The sequence below is a fragment of the Cynocephalus volans genome, chromosome 1 (genome assembly GCF_027409185.1).
Source record: "Cynocephalus volans isolate mCynVol1 chromosome 1, mCynVol1.pri, whole genome shotgun sequence".
In the NCBI taxonomy this organism is placed as follows: Eukaryota; Metazoa; Chordata; class Mammalia; order Dermoptera; family Cynocephalidae; genus Cynocephalus; species Cynocephalus volans.
Window position 1 is genome coordinate 116,091,983 of NC_084460.1, and position 19,226 is coordinate 116,111,208.

Here is a 19,226-nt window from a genome sequence, read left to right on the forward strand (position 1 = left end):
GGTCAAACTCAGGAAAAAGAGGGGGTCATTTCTAAGGTTAAAAAAAAAAAGGACTTCAAATGGAAAAGTTGAAACAATCATTTGCCACATCTAGAATTCTGTGCACAAGTTGTTGGCTATCAGCAATCATAAGGAGAATGTAGATGAAAATAAGTGGGAAAAAAGGCCAATTTTCTCCAAATGAACTCATCTGAATGCAACAATATTCTTATAAATCTGGCATCCACTTGGAGAGTACATATGTTTGTCAGACTAAGAAACAATACAAATTAACTCAAAATCTGGCCCAGAAAGATGAAATTGCTGTGAAAATGATCAATTACTTTGCTCTAATACCATCTAATTTACTCAAATCACTTATTTTCTCTAAAAGATTTATCTTTTCTACATTCTCGTTCTATTGATCTGTCTAAGCCCCTGTAAGTGGAGGCAGCCCCCTGGGGTTGACAGAGCACCCCTGTCTGCAGAACTGGTCTAGTGTCCAGCCCTCTGCCTTTGCTTCCCTCTGAAAGCTCCTCATCCTCACCTCCCTGGTGGTCTGACTTCTGTGCAGCTCCCCGTTCTGGCTCCCAGTGTTTGCTTCCCACCCCCTTCCCTGATGCTCCATTGTGGCTATACGTTTCTGGCTGGACCGTGGCCAGATATTTACTCTCTGCCTTGACATTATCATCCCCACCTCATAAGATCTACTGGGCCCATTTTCCACCCACCCAGAAAACAACCAGCTCCATGCTCATTGAGTGTGGAACTTTATGTGTTTGCTTGTCTTATGAGTTTGGTCTTTTAAAATATTTTACTTCTTTAAAGAGAAGTCTCAGTACCTGTTTCCAATCTGCAGAAACTGGCCACCATCTCCGGGGCACCCTTCATGTAGACATGGAAGTGACCCTCCCCAGCCAGCTGAGCGATCACAGACATCCTCTGCAGGCTTGAGGAAAAGGGAAACTGGCACAAGACAGTGATGGCTTCAACGGGACTCTGTGAGGCATCAAAAAAAGGAAGCTTAGAAAGCAGAGACACACCAACAAAAAGGGTTTACTCTGCAGTGAGCTCACCGACATCACAAAGCAGTATATTTGCCACAACAGTGATTTTTTTCTGGCTACTTCTATGGTAACTCCCCCAACAAGCTGTGCGGTTTGCAAGGCTCTTCCTTTAACTGTCTGGAGAAAACCTACTCACCTCCTAGGCCAAGTTCACACACGTCACTTCCTTTGTGGTGTTTCTGTCTGCCAGAAGCACTATTTACTACCTCCTCTGGACTTCCACGGCTCTTTCTTCAGCCTTTATTACAGCGCTTGGCACATTGTATTGCACTTACTTTCACCTATACTGATTTTTCTGCCAGTCTGTGTGCTCCTCCAACACAGAGCCCAGCATATCCGGTTCTGAAATCTCTTTATCCCCTAGCACCCAGTGCAAAGCTCTAGCATACACAGATGTTCAGTGAGTATTTGTTGAATAAATTAATGGATGGATTCAGAAATGAAGAAATGACCAAACCTGCTGTGGAAACTGTTAGGATAAGGCTAAGTAATAGGAATATAAAAAATATGCAAAAGTCAGGGAAGTTTCACCAGTTTTAAGGGAAAAGAGCTGTATGATTTAAAGAAGCATATCATACCTGACTGGCTTTTGGTCCCGGTTTTATTACTATGTTTGAATCTGACATTCCAAATTTGCAGGATTCTAAATTGCAATCTTCAATTTTCTGTTTTAAGATGAAAACATTCATAAGATTACTTGGAGAGAAAAATATGAAAGAAATATCTCTTATTTGCATAATGCTTTAATCTTTTCAAAGCCCTTTTCACATATTTTCTCTTCCAGGCCAATTATCTTAAAACTGTCATTGTCAAATTTCTGTTGTGTTGATTTAAATTAAGGACCTTATTGTAAAATGTCAAAAAGCCAGAAATATTGTGAATACACTTTAAGTTGTGATTGATTGAAGAAGTGCTAGTTATAGGTCAATAGCTCTTCCTAAATACTTATTTCTAGTAATTGGAAGACGGATTAAATGGAGATCTCCTCTCTAATACTGCTGAGCACAATAGCCCTCAGGTGAGTTAGGCTTGAGTCCTGAGACGAACATCGCACTGCTTTATGCTATATCTCTGCTGCTAGCCTATTTTAGTTAGCTAGATAGTTAGCAAGTGAGCTCCTAGCAAATTAGAAAGCACATTTGAAAATGGTTTGTATTCTTTGGATGTTACAATAATAGAAGTTAATACCATTGAGAAACCAATAGTAAGAAATATTAAATATAGGAAATACAGTAATATATATAAGTAGTAGAGTACATATCAGAATATAGGGGATAGCATCTGGTCTCCACTCTGTCACTTACTTGTTTACCCTTGGGGACATCACTTCATTTCTCCACATCTCAACTTTTTCTGAAAAATATTTTGACATTCCCTCTAACACTAAAATTTCTAAGAGTCTGTAAGGACATTTTGCCCCCACCTTATGTTTAGAGGAAGGTTCCTAAATACCAAATGATGTTTAACTCAAGACTTCCTCTGACCCAGCTTTAAACTCAATAAATTATCGTGCATTTTAAAGCTTTGTTTGGGGCGAGTATGGACAATTCTGCGGAGCTAATACTAAAGATTTATATTCCCAAACAAGACTCCAACGTGTATGTCATTTGTACAGGGAGATCGATCCTCCTCTGATGGAGAAGGGGACAGACACTACTAGGACCAGGATCAAAGTCACATATGGTAACAATGACCCTGTGCAACTCATCACTGTGTCAATTCCAGTGATGCTGGTAGATACATTTCTTTCTAACAAGTACACTGATTCCTCTTCTTTAAGGTCTAAGGAACTGGTTACTGTTTTGTCTTTGTGTCAAAAACTTTTCCACAGCAAACGGTCTCATTTTAACCTACTGATATCAGAAATTTTCATTTTTCCTATGTTTCCCCTTTTATTGACTTGGCTTCTATAGAGCTTAAGTTTTCCTATTATACATCTTTACATTAGCCTCTTTGTGAGGTATATTTCATGCCCCTGCAATCATCTGTCTCCATTCTTTTACAACTATGTTTAAATGCTGTCCTGTATTCTATGTATCATTGTAAGTAGCTTTAGAATGTTTTATGGAGGGCATCAGACTGTAATTAATTAACTAATTAATAATTAATTAATACCCCCTACTTGTTTGGCACATCATGGTGCTTAAAGTTCCTTTAAGCTCATCGTCTCAATGCTCTCCCTAGTCCCCAGTCCATGAATGAGGTATTATTTTACCAAATGTACACATGAGGTAACAGACTCTTGGTTCTGGATTCATGACCACATGGCTGGAGAGTGGTGGAGTGCAGAGGTCTTCCCACCATATCATGGCAGCCTCCAGGATGGATTTATACCCTTCAATTGTTATTCATACTCAGCTCAGAATATTAAAACAATTGGAAAGAGGATCCTTCAATTTAATGCCTAGACTTATGCTATATAACACAGTAGCTACCAGCTACTAGTGGCTACTTAAATTTAAGTTAACAAAAAATTAAATAAAATTAAAAATGTAGTCTCTATTCAGTCTGTTCACTATCACATTTCCATACCACATTTCAAGTGTTCAGTAGCCATATATGGCACTGCTTTAGACTACTGTTTCTCTGAAGGTGTTTTAGAGAACATTTGTACCATGTTATGGCCTGTCGAGGTTTTGGGGGCCAAATAGGTTTGATAAAATGCTGCATATCATATTTCCTCTTGAATATTCACAATTCATCATAGTATATTAAAGAAATCCTGCAGTCAAGAAATCAATTTAACTTTGTTTAAGTAGGAGTTCCCAAATTTATTTGATCATGGAGCCTTATTGCCTGTTGCACTCATTAACAGAGTTCTTTGGAGCAGAGGCTGGGAAATTCGGGTAGGATCAGACCTTCATTCATACATAATTATGAATCTTCTCTGAGCTTCAACCAAAGTGAGAAAAGCTTCAGTACTCCCAATAAGAATTTCTTCAAGTTCTTCTCATATGATTAAACAAATCATCACCTTACCCAGGCAGTGCCCTCAAACATTTTGACATCCAAAGGGTCTCCCTGGATGGTTCCATCGAGAAGGATCAGAGAGTGGCAGCTGGCCATGGCTGCGCACAGTGGGCCCCATGGCAAAGCCTTTTCTGAGGCAAAGCTGTGAACTTCCTGGAAACTAGCAGACAAGATAATTAATAAGTTTGTCCTCAATAAAATCATTTTGCATACTCTGCCCCTTAAATCTTACTAATGTAGAGTCCAGTCACCTAACCCCTATGCTCAAAAACCTTCAGTGGCTCTCCATGTCCTACATAATAGAGTCCAGACTCCTTAGCCTGATATTCAAGGCTCTTTCTGTTCCAGTTCTACATTAACTTCCTACTAATGTCCTTTACGCCCTAGTTTCTACAACCCAATTAAACTGCCCACTATTTCTATACTTGTCCCGGGGCTTCCCTGTCCTTGAGTCCCTACTTACTGGGTTTCTTTATTTTTTTAACTAGAGTATTCTGCCTACAGAATAATCTTTATATTATTTGAGTTGTATATAAATTTCCTTCTGAACAAAATTTACCACTGGTCAATGATATAATTTCAGGTATAATGGCAGGGACTTTTGTCTTGTTACTTGCAGCCAGCCCACATGAAGGCACACGAGCAGGCATCTCAGAGCTGCACCTGCAAACTCTGTAGAGCTGGCTCTAGAAAGTCACACACCCTAGCAAGAAGTCTCTAGGCTAACGAGGTAGCAGGGAGGGAAAGAAGCCTGCCTGGTGTTCCCAGGAACATAAAAGCACAAATGGGCTCTGAAGCACTTCTTACTACTCAGCCCTTAGGAGTTTACCCCATTTCTTGAAACTCCCAGCCTGAACATCTCACCTCTAAAGCCTGTTTTCCTCTTCGACAGTACAGACTGGTATGGTTTGCCTTCCTTTCCTGCTACCTTATAGCTGAATAGTAATTGTATCTAATTGTTACTTCTCCCCAAGAAGCCTCAGCATGCTAGGGACAAGGGAAGGAGATGGGGGGTAGAAATGACAGACGTCCTTTCCCCCTTCTCTGTTCTGGCGAATAGAGACCCTGACCGTCCAGACAAAAGCCTGGCTGGGATGTCTGAGCCCCCAGGAGCAGAGACATATGAGTTGGGTTAGAGGTCAGGTAGTTCTTTGACACCAACCCAGGGCATCTTCTGCAGTATCACACTGCCTGTCTGCGTTACCTTGTGCCTGTGCTGCACCTGGCCCCATCACTGTCCTGGGGAGCCCCTGCATGACTCTTCTGACTGACAGCATCCCTCAGCCACTGCTTGCAGCCAAAATGGGGTGCCCAGAGCTTATGAGCAGAGGCCATCACCACTCAGACTGAGAAGGCAGGCCTTAGCCCCACAGGGAAGGGGCTAGAAGCTCGGAGGCACTGTCCAGGGAGGGGCGCTCGCTCCCCCTACAGCGCTGCTCTGGAGTAGGCAGCTATGTGATAGTCCTCTTCTCTGCCTAGTGCCAGCTTTCAGCCCACATCTGTATTTTCTAGCTACACACCCTTCAAAACCTGTCTCAATTGACATCTTATTCAGGTGGCTTTCCTTGATCTACCAAATTTCTAAATTAATTTCTACCTTTACCTACCATGTTATTAGAAAAATCAGGATTAAGCAATCTTGATTGCTGCTTCTTCTTTATTCTGACCTTTTGGTCTTAATAGCAAATTCCACAGCCTGTGTTGTACATCAAAGGTGGGGGCATTTGCACTTATTCATCCCACTATACTGTGAACTGCACAAGGGAGGAGACAGAACCCTTCTTTTCTGGATCCCCTACCACACCTGCCCACACTAGCCACCCAGGAAGGCTTTGCGTTTTTAATTGAGCATGATCTTGACCTCACTCTTTGCTCCTCTGTTTTATTCATTCAGTTCCTTAATTTTCCAACTCATTCAATACATCATGTGAAGATCTACTTTTCCTGTCTGATTCTGAACTTAGCACTAGTTTAATTACACAAGTTAGAATAATTGGGAGCCATTTCAGATGGATTTGAATATAACCAAGGTAACCCTACCAATCACACGTCACATCTTCACTTAAGGAGCCTACCAGTTGTCAGCAGTAGGGACAGTCCCCCAGAGGTCCAGCCCATCTTCCGTAAGAGTGCCAGTCTGAATAAAAATTAGAATTAGTATTAGCATAAAATTTAAAACTTTTCATTATATTGTGACTTAAACATAACCCAAGTTTCCAAGAAATTACAGTGGGTACAATTGTTTAAATTCCTTGTTTGTTAGCATCGAATTTTAAATCAGAGAAGGGTACCTAAAAGAAAGATTCAGCAAGTGACACATGATCCCCAAAAGAAAATGTTAAGGAGGTGATTCTAGTTACAAACTACAACAAAATGCAAGTGTTTTGTTTGTTTATTGTGACTGTAGCCGGTGTTAAATGGGAGCAGTTCGGTAAATAGAAATCCAACAAGAACCAGCTCGAGTTTGGCTTTTTAGTTGGCACCTGCTGTCTATCCAAAGCAGAACTCATAATTTTTTTCCTTTTCAAAACTGTTTAGGTCACAGTTTGCCATCTGGTTCACAGTAACTTTCTAAAACTAGGGCTGATGTGGTGACTGTCCAGATTGATAGTAAAATGTTGATAAAGAGCTTTGAGACTATATGGAGAAACTAAGTGCTAATAATAAATATTAATTAATGCTCATAAACAGGTTTTATTGTTAGATCAAAAGGAAAATGGTTGGGAGATTTGATTTGCTGTATTATGGGAGAGAATCTGTCAGATAATACAACAGAGAAAGCAAACTGGAACTGAGTACTATCACAGCACTTTTAATTTCCTCATTGCCTCACAGTCATTCATTAATTGCAGATCCTGGTGTCTTGATACAGTAAGCTAACAGCATTAGGCCTGCTGAACACCCAGAATAAGTAGAGTTGGCTACAGCTGTTTCAGCACAGCCAAGACAGATCAGAGCATTACCAGACACTGCAGAAAATCCTGTTTGAACACTGACACCCAGGTCTCTGACACTGTTTTCTTCGGTTCATCTGTATAGACACTGAATTTTCTAGTTTTCTATCAAATGACATCTATCATTACAGCACATCACATTAGCTTAATCCTTTACAGTGAAGTGCTTACAATGCTTTCATTTTTACTGCTGAGTAAACAGGGCAGAGAAAATTTCAGGTCAGAAGTGAAATGAGCAGTGTAAGGTCACAGTGGCTCGTGGTTGGAAAGGCAGACCAGAATCCAGCCCTTCGAGAGTCTTCCCATAAACTAGAAATGTTAAGTGAATTCTTCAAGGCATGAGGAAAGAAAAAGTTCATTCTGGGTTTCTGGATTAAAGAATTAAGGAATCTTTGTTTTGTTAATTCACTTGGACTTCACCGAGAGCTAACATGTTTGTGTGAGTTATTCCTGGAAGAACAACAACTTTTAAAAAAAAAAAAAAAGCTATTTGCTTCATTTCCCTCCTGCATTTTAGAAGAGCCCCAGCTTCTGTTTAGTTTCCAAATCCCTTTCAGTTATTCCATTTCAAAAAGAGTTAGCAACTTAAGTCAAACTGAAATATTTTCCTGATGACTAGATTATGTTTTTAAACATCAATATTTTGAACATGAAAACAGAGATCATACTGCAGTGAAACAGAAATGGGACCATGTTATTTCTGTATGTGAAAAGGATCCTTATACAATAAAACTAACCATAAATAGAAAGAAAATCAAATGAGAATTGAGGTTCTAAAGGGAATAAGATAGAAAATGAAAACATCTTAGCATAAATACAAGCCCAGGCCCGGGCTGAATTGAATAAAAAGAAAGAACTTGACTTAGAGAACTTAAGACAAACCAACATAAAATAAAAATATATATGAGAACAAATGTACTCAGAAGCCTGGTGGGTGACAGACTCCTTCTACACTGAAATAACACTAGGTGGAAATATGGTTAATTGTGGAGTGCTTTATTTCATCATCATGTTGATGGAGTTTTATAATGTAAAAGCTGGAAGGAAACCTGGAGATGATTATAGTTCAACTTCCTTATCTTGAAAAGTCACACAGAAATTTAGTGTCAAATTCGGGGTCAGAGCTCTCATTTTGCTAAGTCCCATTCAAGAGTTCTTTGTGCCCTTTGACTGTATGGCATAGGCAGTTTGGCCAAGGATGCCTGGGAACAGTCTCTCAGGCACTCTAGAAGATGAGCTCACAAGCATGCCAAGGGAAAAGTTTCACACAAGAAGTAAAGTGAACAGCCTCTAGAAAAAAACTAGTTTTAGAAACATGAATATATGGTGAATACAGTTTGTGAATCTCCCTCCTGTATTCTAGACATTAGTGAGGCTGCTGGATAAGTAATAGGAATCCCTGTCAGAAAACTTCAAAGAATCTAAAATAAAGCCATGGTTAAGTTAACACTACTGGTTCCTAACTGGTGACATTTGCAAACTTTCTTTGCCAAACAAAAGAAGAGAAAAAGTGCTGAAATAATCTGAGACAAGTGCCAGTCTGACTGAAGACCAGAGATGGTCAAGTCCACTCATGGTGTCTCTCCAGGTTGTCTGCCACCCTCATTCTCGCCCTCATTGCCTAGGACAGGGAGCCATCTCCTCACTCGTCCCCAGGTGACCTCCTTCCTCAGTCCTATCTCCCTTCCATCCCTTCTCGCCAGTTCTCCAGATGGAACAAATAAAACACCTATAAAAATGTCACTAGTCTGTAAAAACTGATAAGGGCTCCAATTCTCCTTCAAGATGAAGCCCCACTCCTTAGCTGGGCAAATCAGGCCCTTAACAATTGGGACCCCCACTCCAGCCTCTGTCCCTCCCAAGCAGCCCACATTGCAGCCACATCCCACTGTCCCCTGCTCCCACATGCTGCAGGCCTCTCCCACTCCTGTGCTTCTGAACTGCTGCCTCTGGGCCAGGGGTCCTTCCTGTCTAACAACCAAAGCTACGGCTCAAAGGTGCCCTCCCACCCGTGCCAGGTGACTGTGCCCGATGCTCTGCTCATATCTCTATCAAGCATGCATTTCACCGCATGATTGCTGTTTACAATCCCATTTCCCTGCTTCTTCAGATGGACCAGGAACTCCTTGAGAGCTAGGAAGTTCTCATTAATGGGACTACCAGTTCTGTGCACAGCACTGGCTCTCTGCCAAGGTGAGCTAACTAAAAAATGGCAAAAGCCTTGACCAATTATTCAAATGCAAATGAACTGAAGACATGAGCCAAGCCAAGTCCATTGCATTACAGCAGTTAAATTGGCTGGTCCAAGCTGAGGGCAGGATCTGAATAGCAGGCGGCTGGTGCAGAAGTTCCTCCAGGTCCCCCATAGGAGAGCCATAGAAGGGGGTCTCAGGACCTGCCTGGTGGCAGCAGTCCTCCCTTCTGGCACATGCTTCCTCCCTGCCACTTTTCGAGGTCCCTAAGCACAGAGACAACCTTCCCTAGCCTGGAACCTTGATCCCTGGGGGAGCCAAGGGGAAAAGCATGGCAGGAGCATATCAACATAGGTCATTGTCCACTCCCTCCCTTTCCTTAAAAAGAAGCAGAGGAGGAGAAGGAATGTGTTCATTTAAGCTCTAGACAAAGCATTGAGGGAACATAAATGTTTATCACACTTTTTGCTTGAAAAGCCAGTCATTATAGAAGTTATTATAGTAAGAGATTGTTTTAAAACACAAAACAGGCACAAAAAATGTTAAATTTCACAGGGAAAAAAAATGTATGATGTGGTAGCTACACCACTACCTTAGGAGTCAGAGAAACAGCCTTCTCGAATGTGATCTCACACTAGCTCACTGTGTGCCCTCCTCTGGCCTCAGTGTCCCCATCTGTAAAATGGGAGTGCTGGACCAGATATTCTCTGAGCCCCTTGCCAGCTCTGCTGTGCCTTGAAATCATTAACCTCCAACCTGGAAAGTTGGGATCATACTTTGTCAAAGCACACGAGGTTTATTTGCCCACACATATTGATTCTTTGAGGTGAGATACAGAAGATTTTCTTTTTCTTCAGCCTCTTCTGGGCATATACGATGCCTATGGTCAGGGCAGCTGGAAGCACAGGAGGGAGAGGCACGGTGAGGAGGAGCAGGGCCATGGTCGTGGTATCTCTCAGGAAGGCCTGGGAAGGGGAGAGACATACGTATAGGTTAGCCCAGGAGAGCAGGCTGACACCTTCCCCTTACCTTCCTGTCACAGCACTGTAGGAGCCTAGAGACCTCAACTCTCTTGGTGAGGCTGAGAGTTCTCCTGGCTCTGCCTAAGGAAGGAAAGCATTGTACCCCACTGCCTAGCATGGGAGAACTTCGATCCCCACGCCCCAGGTCCACGCTGCCCCTTCGCTACTCTGTTCTCACCACCTGGCATTTCTTCCACCCGAGTGTGCATCCTCTTGGCTTCTCATACTTCCAGGCACCCTCGGAACTCTCAGGGTCCTGGAACTCGTCTTAGGTTATAACATTTCATTCAGCAGCCTGACCTTTGGTTTATAAATCCCTCTCCCCCACTAGCCCACAAACTCCCTGGATGCAGCAGCGGTGGCTCATTCATCTTTGAATCCATCTTATTCATCTCTACATACAGAACTTAGTACGAAATCTGGCACGGAAGAGGTGCTCAGTACACAGATTGAATAAATGGTGACCTGATAAAAACTAGAACCAAGATTCTGCCAAGATCTCAGCATCTATTTTTAGCTATAGGGAAGCCAACAATACAATTAGCTAGTTCTCATTGGATACTAACTGGGGCAGGCACCGTGTTAGGCTAGATACATGCTTACTCCTAAGAAAAACCTTACGATGCTATTATTTTCTCCATTTAACAGCTGAGAAAACCAAGGCTTAAAAATTTCCCAAGGCTACATGCTGGCTAAATGATGAAGATCTGAACCGTGCTCTGTCTGGCTCCAGTGTGCAAACCACATCACCCACGTGTTATATGAGTATTACCAAGTTAATTCTTGATAAGTCAGGATCCCTGGCAGGTTTGCAGAGGAGGCTCACACAGCTAAGTTCAGGGCCAAGATCAAATTACAGAGTTGCTTGTTTTATTTTCTGCATTCTCTAGATATTAACAGTTCTACACTCTACAACCTCGCCTATGATTTTTGTAAAATTAACAATCATTTCAACCATAAAGTCCTCCTTTGAATATTGGAAACACAGATTCAAGTTTAGTTACAATGGCTGCTGGGCACATCTTTTATCCAATCTCAGTTTAAAAGCTTTCCCTGCTTTTCACAACCACAGACAAGAAGAGTTTTGACCCTGAGGACTCAACCTTGTCTAATCCTAAACCGGAGCAGGTAGAAGCAGCCAACAGGGCCGCAGGTTCAGACTCACGGTGGGGCCTGGGATTATTCTTGTTGCCTCTTGTGTATTATATTTTGAGTCCTGCCCAGGAAACCTTCATTCCTAATCACTGCCAGGGCTTCCATGGGCTTTTTTCTTGCTTTTCTGCTCAGTGCTCCTGGCACACTTTCTCAAATTCTGGCCTTAGTGGCCTTGACATTCTGCATAGCTCTTCCCAAGCTCCGTTCTCCTCCCTCCCTTGACCTGGAAGTTTATATTTCAGATTTAAATGACTATTGGGAAATTAAGTTTTAACAAAAACATTGCCTAGAAATTCTTGTGACTATCTCCTTGCCCACTAATATTTGCCTCCTGCCCCACAGTGATGCCACCAGTTTGGATATTGTAATTAGACCACCCAAACCTAATTTCACACCTTTGCTTGGATCTCTTTTTTGCAATTACCTTTTCTTCCCTACCAGCCCACACTATTTGATCCCAGCCTGTCTTGTATAGAGATTATATAAAGAATCAGACTCTCAGGACCAAAAAGGACCTCAGAGGTCTCATTAGTGACAACCTTTCCATCCCTGGCCACCACAGCTATAAAGAGAGGCATCCAAATGAAACCCAATACCCTGTACTTTAAAGGAAAGTGGGAATCCCACGTGGTACCAGCTTTGTATAAGTAAATATTTAATGTCATTTCCTACCCCAACCAGAACACATGAGCAACCCACTGATTGCAAAATGTATTAGATATTACCAATGACACATTAAAATATTCAGGAAAAAGTTCAGACTAAGCATGGTATTCAAGATCCCCTTCAATATGATCTACTACTGCCCTTGGTAGAATTATCTCTTAATTGCTTGTTAATTCCAGAAGACCAGTGCTCATTTCTTTCTCTGTGTTTTGCTCACTCAAATTAGCATGCCCTTCCTGCTCTCTGGTCTGATTAACTAAATCCTCCCCATCCTATCAGGATGAGAAACATGTATTTGTCTAGACTATTTGGGCTTGGCTGTGGCAAATGCCACACTCGCAGTCACCCCTCCTTCATATGTGTGGCAACTTCCACCCGGATTTCAGAGGATGTACGGAAAAGCCTGGGGGCCCAGGCAGAGACCTGCTGCAGCAGTGGAGCTGCCACAGAGGCCATCTACTAGAGCAATGCAGAGCAGAAATGTGTGGTCAGAGCCCCCACTGGGGAAATGTCTAGCAGAGACAAAGCAGCAGAGCTGCTGCCAGGACCCCAGAACTATAGGGCCACTAGCAATGTGCAGCACTGGCCTGGAAAAGCTACAGGTACTAGTACAGCCCAATGAGCTGCTCCCAAGCAGAACTGAGGGGATGGGCTGCCCAAGGCTTTGGGGGCCCAGGTGCCCCTTTGTGCCCAGGATGCAGGATTTGGAGTCAAAGAAGATTATTTTGAAGCTTTAAGATTTAATGTCTGCCCTGCTGGGTTTCAGATTTGTTTGGGGCCTGCTTCTCCTTTCTTCCAGCCTATTCCCATTTTGGAATGGGAATGTGTACCCAATGTCTTATCCACCACTGTATCTTGGCAGTAGATAAATTTGTTTTTGATCTTTACAGGTTCACAGCTGGAAGGAGTTTTGCCTTTGGCCTCAGATGAGACTCTGGACTTTGGACTTTTAAGTTGGCTCTGGAACAAGCTAAGACTTTTGGGACTGTTGAGATGGAATGAGTATATTTTGTATGTGAGAGTGACATGAGTTTTTTGGGGCCAGAGGTGGAATGATAGAGTTTGGATGTGTTGTCCCCACCAAAACTCATGTGGAAATCTGATCCCCAATGTGGCAGTGTTGGGAGCTGTTTGAGTCATGGGGGTGGGTCCCTCATGAATGGATTAATCCTCTCCCTGAGGGGTGGGGGTAGTGAGTTCTTGCTCTATTAGTTCCCATGAGAGTTGGTTGTTAAAAAGACCCTGGCACCTGCCCCCCACCCTTGCCTCCTTTTGCCCTGTGATCTGCTTGTACTTGCCGGCTGCCTGCCGCTTTCTGCCATGAGTGGAAGCAGCCTGAGGCCCACGCCATATGCAGCTATACCAGAATCGTAAGCCAAATAAACCTCTGTTCTTTATAAATTACACAGTCTCAAGTATTCTGTTATAGCAACACAAAACAGACTAATACACTATCCAAGTGGTAAAAACAGCCAATGAACATTGCAACTTTTCATAACTGCACTATGCAGTATGATCAGGTTGCCACTAACCACGTGTGGCTATTAAACTTAAATTAATTAAAATAAAAGTGAAAATTCATTTCCTCAGTCACATTAGCCACGTTTCATATTGGACAGTGTAGATACAGAATATTTCTACCACTTAAGAAAGTTTTCTTGGACAGCACTGATTCACAGAATGATGAGATCAAGAAGGAACCTTATCTAACCCTCTTGAATGAGATCAAACTCTTTGAGAAAGCTATACTATTGAGAAGCCTCACCCCCAGTACTTACTCCATGGTACATGTACACTCCTAGACCATAGAAAAAACCCACAACACCAAGGCAGGCCAGGAACACCATGAACTTGAAGGCATCACTGTACAGTTTGAAGTTCAGAGGCCGGGGGTAGAGGATGGATCTCACCAAGTCCCCTTTGGCTGTATTGAAACCTGCATGAAGATAACCACAGGTGGAGCAAGACACTTTAATACAGTTTCTTCCCAAACCAAAATTGATTTGGACTGAAATAAGCGTTGGTTAAGAGCATCATTTGAATATCGAATGAAACCAGCATTGCTCTGACCTAGCAGTGTGTTTGCGTCTGTTGTGGTTACACGTTGACAGGAGCTATCAGCAGCATTCACTTAGCTCTGTGAGATGTCTCTTGCTGTGGGAGTCAGTGCTTCAGTGGCTCACCCAGTGCAGTTCCCCATTCACCCACGGGAGAAAAAGAGGACTACGGAGTTGGAGAATGTGGTGACCAGAGAAAATGAGATGCTGAGAGAAGAAGAATTTACAGTACACATAAATGTTGAAAAATAACTGAAAATTAAGAGAAAAGTAAAGCACAAAGCTAGTAATTTCTTAGAAACGTGAATGCATAGGCCTCCAGTCACGTCATTCTCATATCTGTAAACCTCCAGAGCCCACAGGTTTTTAGAATAAAGTTAACATTTCTAGGCATGGCATTAGAGGTCATCTTCAATCTGATCTACTCCTACTTTGCTGCACTGATCTTTTAACTGCTCACTGGTCCCAGAAGACCTTTGTGTTTTGTAGACACAAATTAACACGTCTTTCCAGCAATTACGCGATTGGCTAAATCCTCCCCATCCCATCAAGCTTGAGTTAAAATGTCACTTCATCAAACAAATGTTTCCAGAATTCTGCTACCATATTTTATACCCAAAGTAATTTCTCTCACTCTTTGGAATCCCTTGGTCATATGGCATCTATTGCCACTGCATGTTTTAGTTAGGTGTAAATCCATCTGTTTCCTGCACCAGACCATATCCTTTAAGGGGAAGGTGTATTTCACAATTTTTATATTTTTTAGCCTCAGTGCCTAGCATATAGTAGATACTCATTATATCTAAATTATTGGCTAAAATAATTGGCTACTATATATTCTAGATCTGAGTCAGTATTGTAAGTATAAAATGTGCACATCTACACAGCTTGTGGCACACATGGTCTCCTCAAACACAGCTTTACTTCCATTGGAGAAAAAAATAGTTTCCTCTAAGTACTGCCTAAGCATTTTATGGGTACTCAAGTAGTTTCTCTGATCTTTAACCATTAGATTTTATTTAGGCAGCAGTCTGAGGGATGATCTAGTTCCCACTAACTAGTTTAAACGTTAAACAAAACTTGATATTTTTAATTTTAAAAAATCAGCTAGAATCATTGAATCATAGACGAAACTAAAGCATAGTGGTACCAAAGTGCAAGGTGTGTTTTTCCTTTGCTAATATGTGGAGTGACAGAACACAGGTCAGGGGTGAGTACAGAGAGCTGGGCCAGATCATGGAAGACCCTGGTTGTGTAATATCATGTGAAAGAGTGGGACTAATACACCTAGTCACAAAAAGATTTTGAGCATGGTGCATATGGACTGCTCCAAACTATGCTTTAGAAATGTGACTTGGGTGACATTTTGAGGGACAGGTAAGAGGTAAGAGAAAGACTGGAGCAAAAGGTGAAAGGGAGCAGTCAACACACTATTTCTGCTGTTGTCACTTAGACATGAAATAAGGAAAACCTGCATAAAACACCAACCACGGGATGAAGGAGAGGGGCCAGGACTTGGGAGGTGTTTGTAGAATCCCTCAAAAGGACTTGATCCCCCATTTGGCCTAGGAGAAAGTGAGGAGTTGAAGATGATACAAGGCTGGCCGGATGGTGATGCTGTTAATAGAGAGAGGCAGCACAGAGGTGAGTGCACTTCTACATGTGCTGACATTGAAATGTCTAGCGGATACCAACGTGGAGGGATCCAGCAGGGAGCTTGAAACACAGCCCAGCATGCAACTCTTTGGAAAGAAAAAAGTCCTCATAGTCATAGTGCTTGAAATCATTTTCTTGATAATCACTCAGAGGGAATGAAGAGGGAAAAGCGAAGCAATCCATGGACACAGCAAACACAAGAGCACAGCTTTGCTTTGAGGAAATTTACTTTATCCATGTACACCCTTAATTACATACAAGGGTTTTATCTTGAACCACTTAGTTAAAATGGTGGCAATTTAGAATAATGAGGATCTGACTTGGAAAGGGTGTGCCTGAATTGCCAGAATGTGGCAAACTCCATAATCCTAAACAAAAATTCCCTAATCCAACTGTCCCCACCTCCAAGCATGGACTAAATTTAGAAGTGGAATCCACTAACCTGTTTGCAAAACAACTGCTTTGACAGGCCCCTGCCCAGAGGGCTTGACCTGGATAACTTCTGTTCCGCAGAAAAGGACATGTTTCCGATAATCCTCCAAGCTGTGGAATTTCCAAGGCATGGTGTTCTCTGTTTGGGGCAGTGGTGTCTTTGTAACAGGTATACTTTCTCCTAAAACAGATGGTATTTTGTTGATTCTATGTAAACTTAGGTAGTTATTTAGAATTGGGGCTTGCCAGTTTTAAGAACTTGTACAAGCCATAACTAATTTGGTCTTAATGCCACCCCATAAGTCAGATGACTGTTCTTAGGAATGTTGGTGGTACAAGCAATGACAGACTTGATTCTATTTCAAATATTTATTTAAGATCTGCCTGTCTTTCCCATACCTGGCCTGTATAGTTTGTTGTCATACTTTAAAAGCAGCCTATTTTATCTGAGTTGTCAATCATCCTCCCAAGTGTTCATTAAGGCCAGCGCTATTCTAGGCAATGAAGGACTATCAAACACATGGATCGTTATTACCATTTGCCTTCATTCACTCATTTACCTATGTGTCCACTCATTCGATCATTCATTTAATAAACATTTTTAAGTGCTTGTTCTGTGCCAGGAATTGTGTTCAATGCTGGGAATACAATGATAAACAAAAGAGACAGAATTCCTGCTCTCATCAAGCAAAGGGAGCCAGTCTAGAAAACAGTAGTCATCCCACGCCATTTCCAGATGAATCCCATCAAAGCCCCCCATTTATCATCCCATTCCTTTGCTCAGAAATCCTTATGCATTTCCATTGCCACTACTAAATAAAGCCCAAACTCTCCTGCTATCTTCTCAAAGTCCACCACAATTCAACCATCCTTGACTGTTATTCTCCTACATGAGCTCCATCTAAACCAGGCCACTGCATTTCTTTTTACTGACTCCCATTCTTTGCTGGTACCAATCCTCTCCCTTTCCCTAATGGATATAAGACATGATTTTTATGGTACAAAGAAATTAACTCAGAATTCAAAAAGGATAAATTTCAGAGACAGAATTAAAATATTAGTAATATTTAAATCCAGATTTAAAGAGCACTAGAATAAATTTAAAATTCCATCAGTCTTTTGCTAAATGATCAGTTAGCAAGATAACATGTCATCTTTCTAATTTGGAAATAGTATTATATTGATTATAGTTATACATTTTTAGGTCTCATCTCTTTCTAGGTAATAACCAAGGGCAAGGACTTTAATACGTATAACTTTTTATACTCCTCATGTTCCCTGTAAGTATATAATAGGCTCAAAATACATATTTTTATTGAATGCATGGATGAATTAAATAAAAACAATTACCCAGGTTTTTCTATAATTGGTTTTCAAAACTAGTTTACTACCATAGTGCATTTTTTACATTCTAAGGTGCAAGAAGCTATATAATTTTTATTAGCAGTCTTGGATATTATTCAAGAAATTCATTTAGCCAAACATCATTCCTATATATTTATTTATTTTTAAAACAACTATGATATTCATCTATTGTGTGGGTTTATCAATTTCATTTTAAATGGCTTCCTAAAAGTAATAGAACCTTTGGAGGAATTTCCAAATCATTGTACCACATGGTTTTGAAATCAGCCTTCGTAAAAGACAGATACTCACAAATAATTTCAAATGTTTTTCTGCCTTTGGATCACAGAACATGAATCCACAATGTATTCTTAGGCTAAATTAGTAAACCATTTTCTGCACACACAACTAATGAAATTGGAAGTAGACAGGTATTGATCGATCAGAGATGGAAGTCATTTGGAGATACGTTCCAGACATAACACTCAAATCAGATGATTTTACACAGAGATAGTTTTCAAATCTCTTATACTATTCATATATTAATAAGAAGTCTCATGTCTCAGCCTTTCTTGGGAGCCCAAGAAAGGACAGATTCACCAACAAAAGATTGGGGGTCTAAGGAGGTTGGAGGGGCTTTTAGAAGGAAGTACTCTCACCACTCACTATCAACTGTACAGTTGGCTCTTGGGACCTGGAGATCCCTGCTGCTGTCAAATGGAGATTTTTCTCCCTGCCCCAAGGGAGCCAGATATCTCTAAATGGTGACAGTGTTTGAAATGTCATGTCCTTGTTTATTTACATTTCTGGGACCACTAGACTGTACATGATTTCCAAGCAGGGACAATTTCTCATTTATCTTAGTAACTCCAGCACACGACACAGTGCCTGGCACATAGTAGGCACTTCTGAAATTTTACTGAATATAAGAATAAATAAATGAATAAGTGAAAGAAAGAAGAGAGATAAGAGAGAGAAGAAAGGAAAACAGGAAGAGAGGAAAAGATCTGACGTATCGACTGATTATAATTTTGTCTGATGTCATTATGAAATAACTCATTATTGCTACATGTCCAACTCAGGTCACTGCATGCTTCCCACACATAAGCTTCAAATAAATCGGTAATTAATGAGTAGAGGGAGAAGAAGGGGACTGTGGCAGAGTGAATGCCACCCCTCTTACCCATGGTTACCCATAAGGGAAGGAGGACTGAGGAGGAGAATCTCAGTTACAGGCATGGGCTCTAGGGCCAGAATGCTGGGATTTAATTTTCTATTTTTTTCATAGAACTTATAACTATTGGAAATTTATGTCATTTATATACTTTCATGTTTTTGGTCTCCTCCACTTGACTGTCAGCTCCATGAGGGCAAGAAATCTTCTCTGCCTGTTCACTGCTATATCCCCAATAGAGCGCCCGCTCCATAGCAGGGGCCAATAAACCTCTGTGGAACGAGTGAATAAACAAATAAATCCAAATTCCAGCTGCACCACTTTTAAGCTGTGTGACCTTAAGCAAACTACTTATCCTCAGATCCAGGCCTCAGATTCACTCACCTTGAGAGCTGAGGGCTGAATAAGATAACATGTAAAAGGTTAGTACAGTGCCTAATACATAGAACTAATAAAAGTTGTTGTGCCAAGAGAAGATTTCAAAATATTAATAAATCGCCCCCACCATGGTATTCTCTTTTGCCTCTAGACTCCTCCCCTTTGGGAGGAGCTAGATGT

General features: G+C 41.4%; 1 protein-coding gene across 1 annotated transcript in view; it reads right to left on the minus strand.

The window, feature by feature from the left end:
- The window catches only part of ATP13A5 (ATPase 13A5), a 106,598-nt gene that overhangs the window by 47,963 nt on the left and 39,409 nt on the right, over positions 1 to 19,226 (minus strand). Inside the window, exons 11-17 of the mRNA XM_063107050.1 lie at positions 16,161 to 16,331; positions 13,771 to 13,941; positions 9,939 to 10,114; positions 6,092 to 6,153; positions 4,026 to 4,176; positions 1,625 to 1,711; positions 822 to 978 (exon numbers count right to left, since the gene is read on the minus strand). Coding sequence (XP_062963120.1) covers positions 822 to 978; positions 1,625 to 1,711; positions 4,026 to 4,176; positions 6,092 to 6,153; positions 9,939 to 10,114; positions 13,771 to 13,941; positions 16,161 to 16,331 — 975 coding nt within the window. The remainder of the gene's footprint in view (positions 1 to 821; positions 979 to 1,624; positions 1,712 to 4,025; positions 4,177 to 6,091; positions 6,154 to 9,938; positions 10,115 to 13,770; positions 13,942 to 16,160; positions 16,332 to 19,226) is intronic.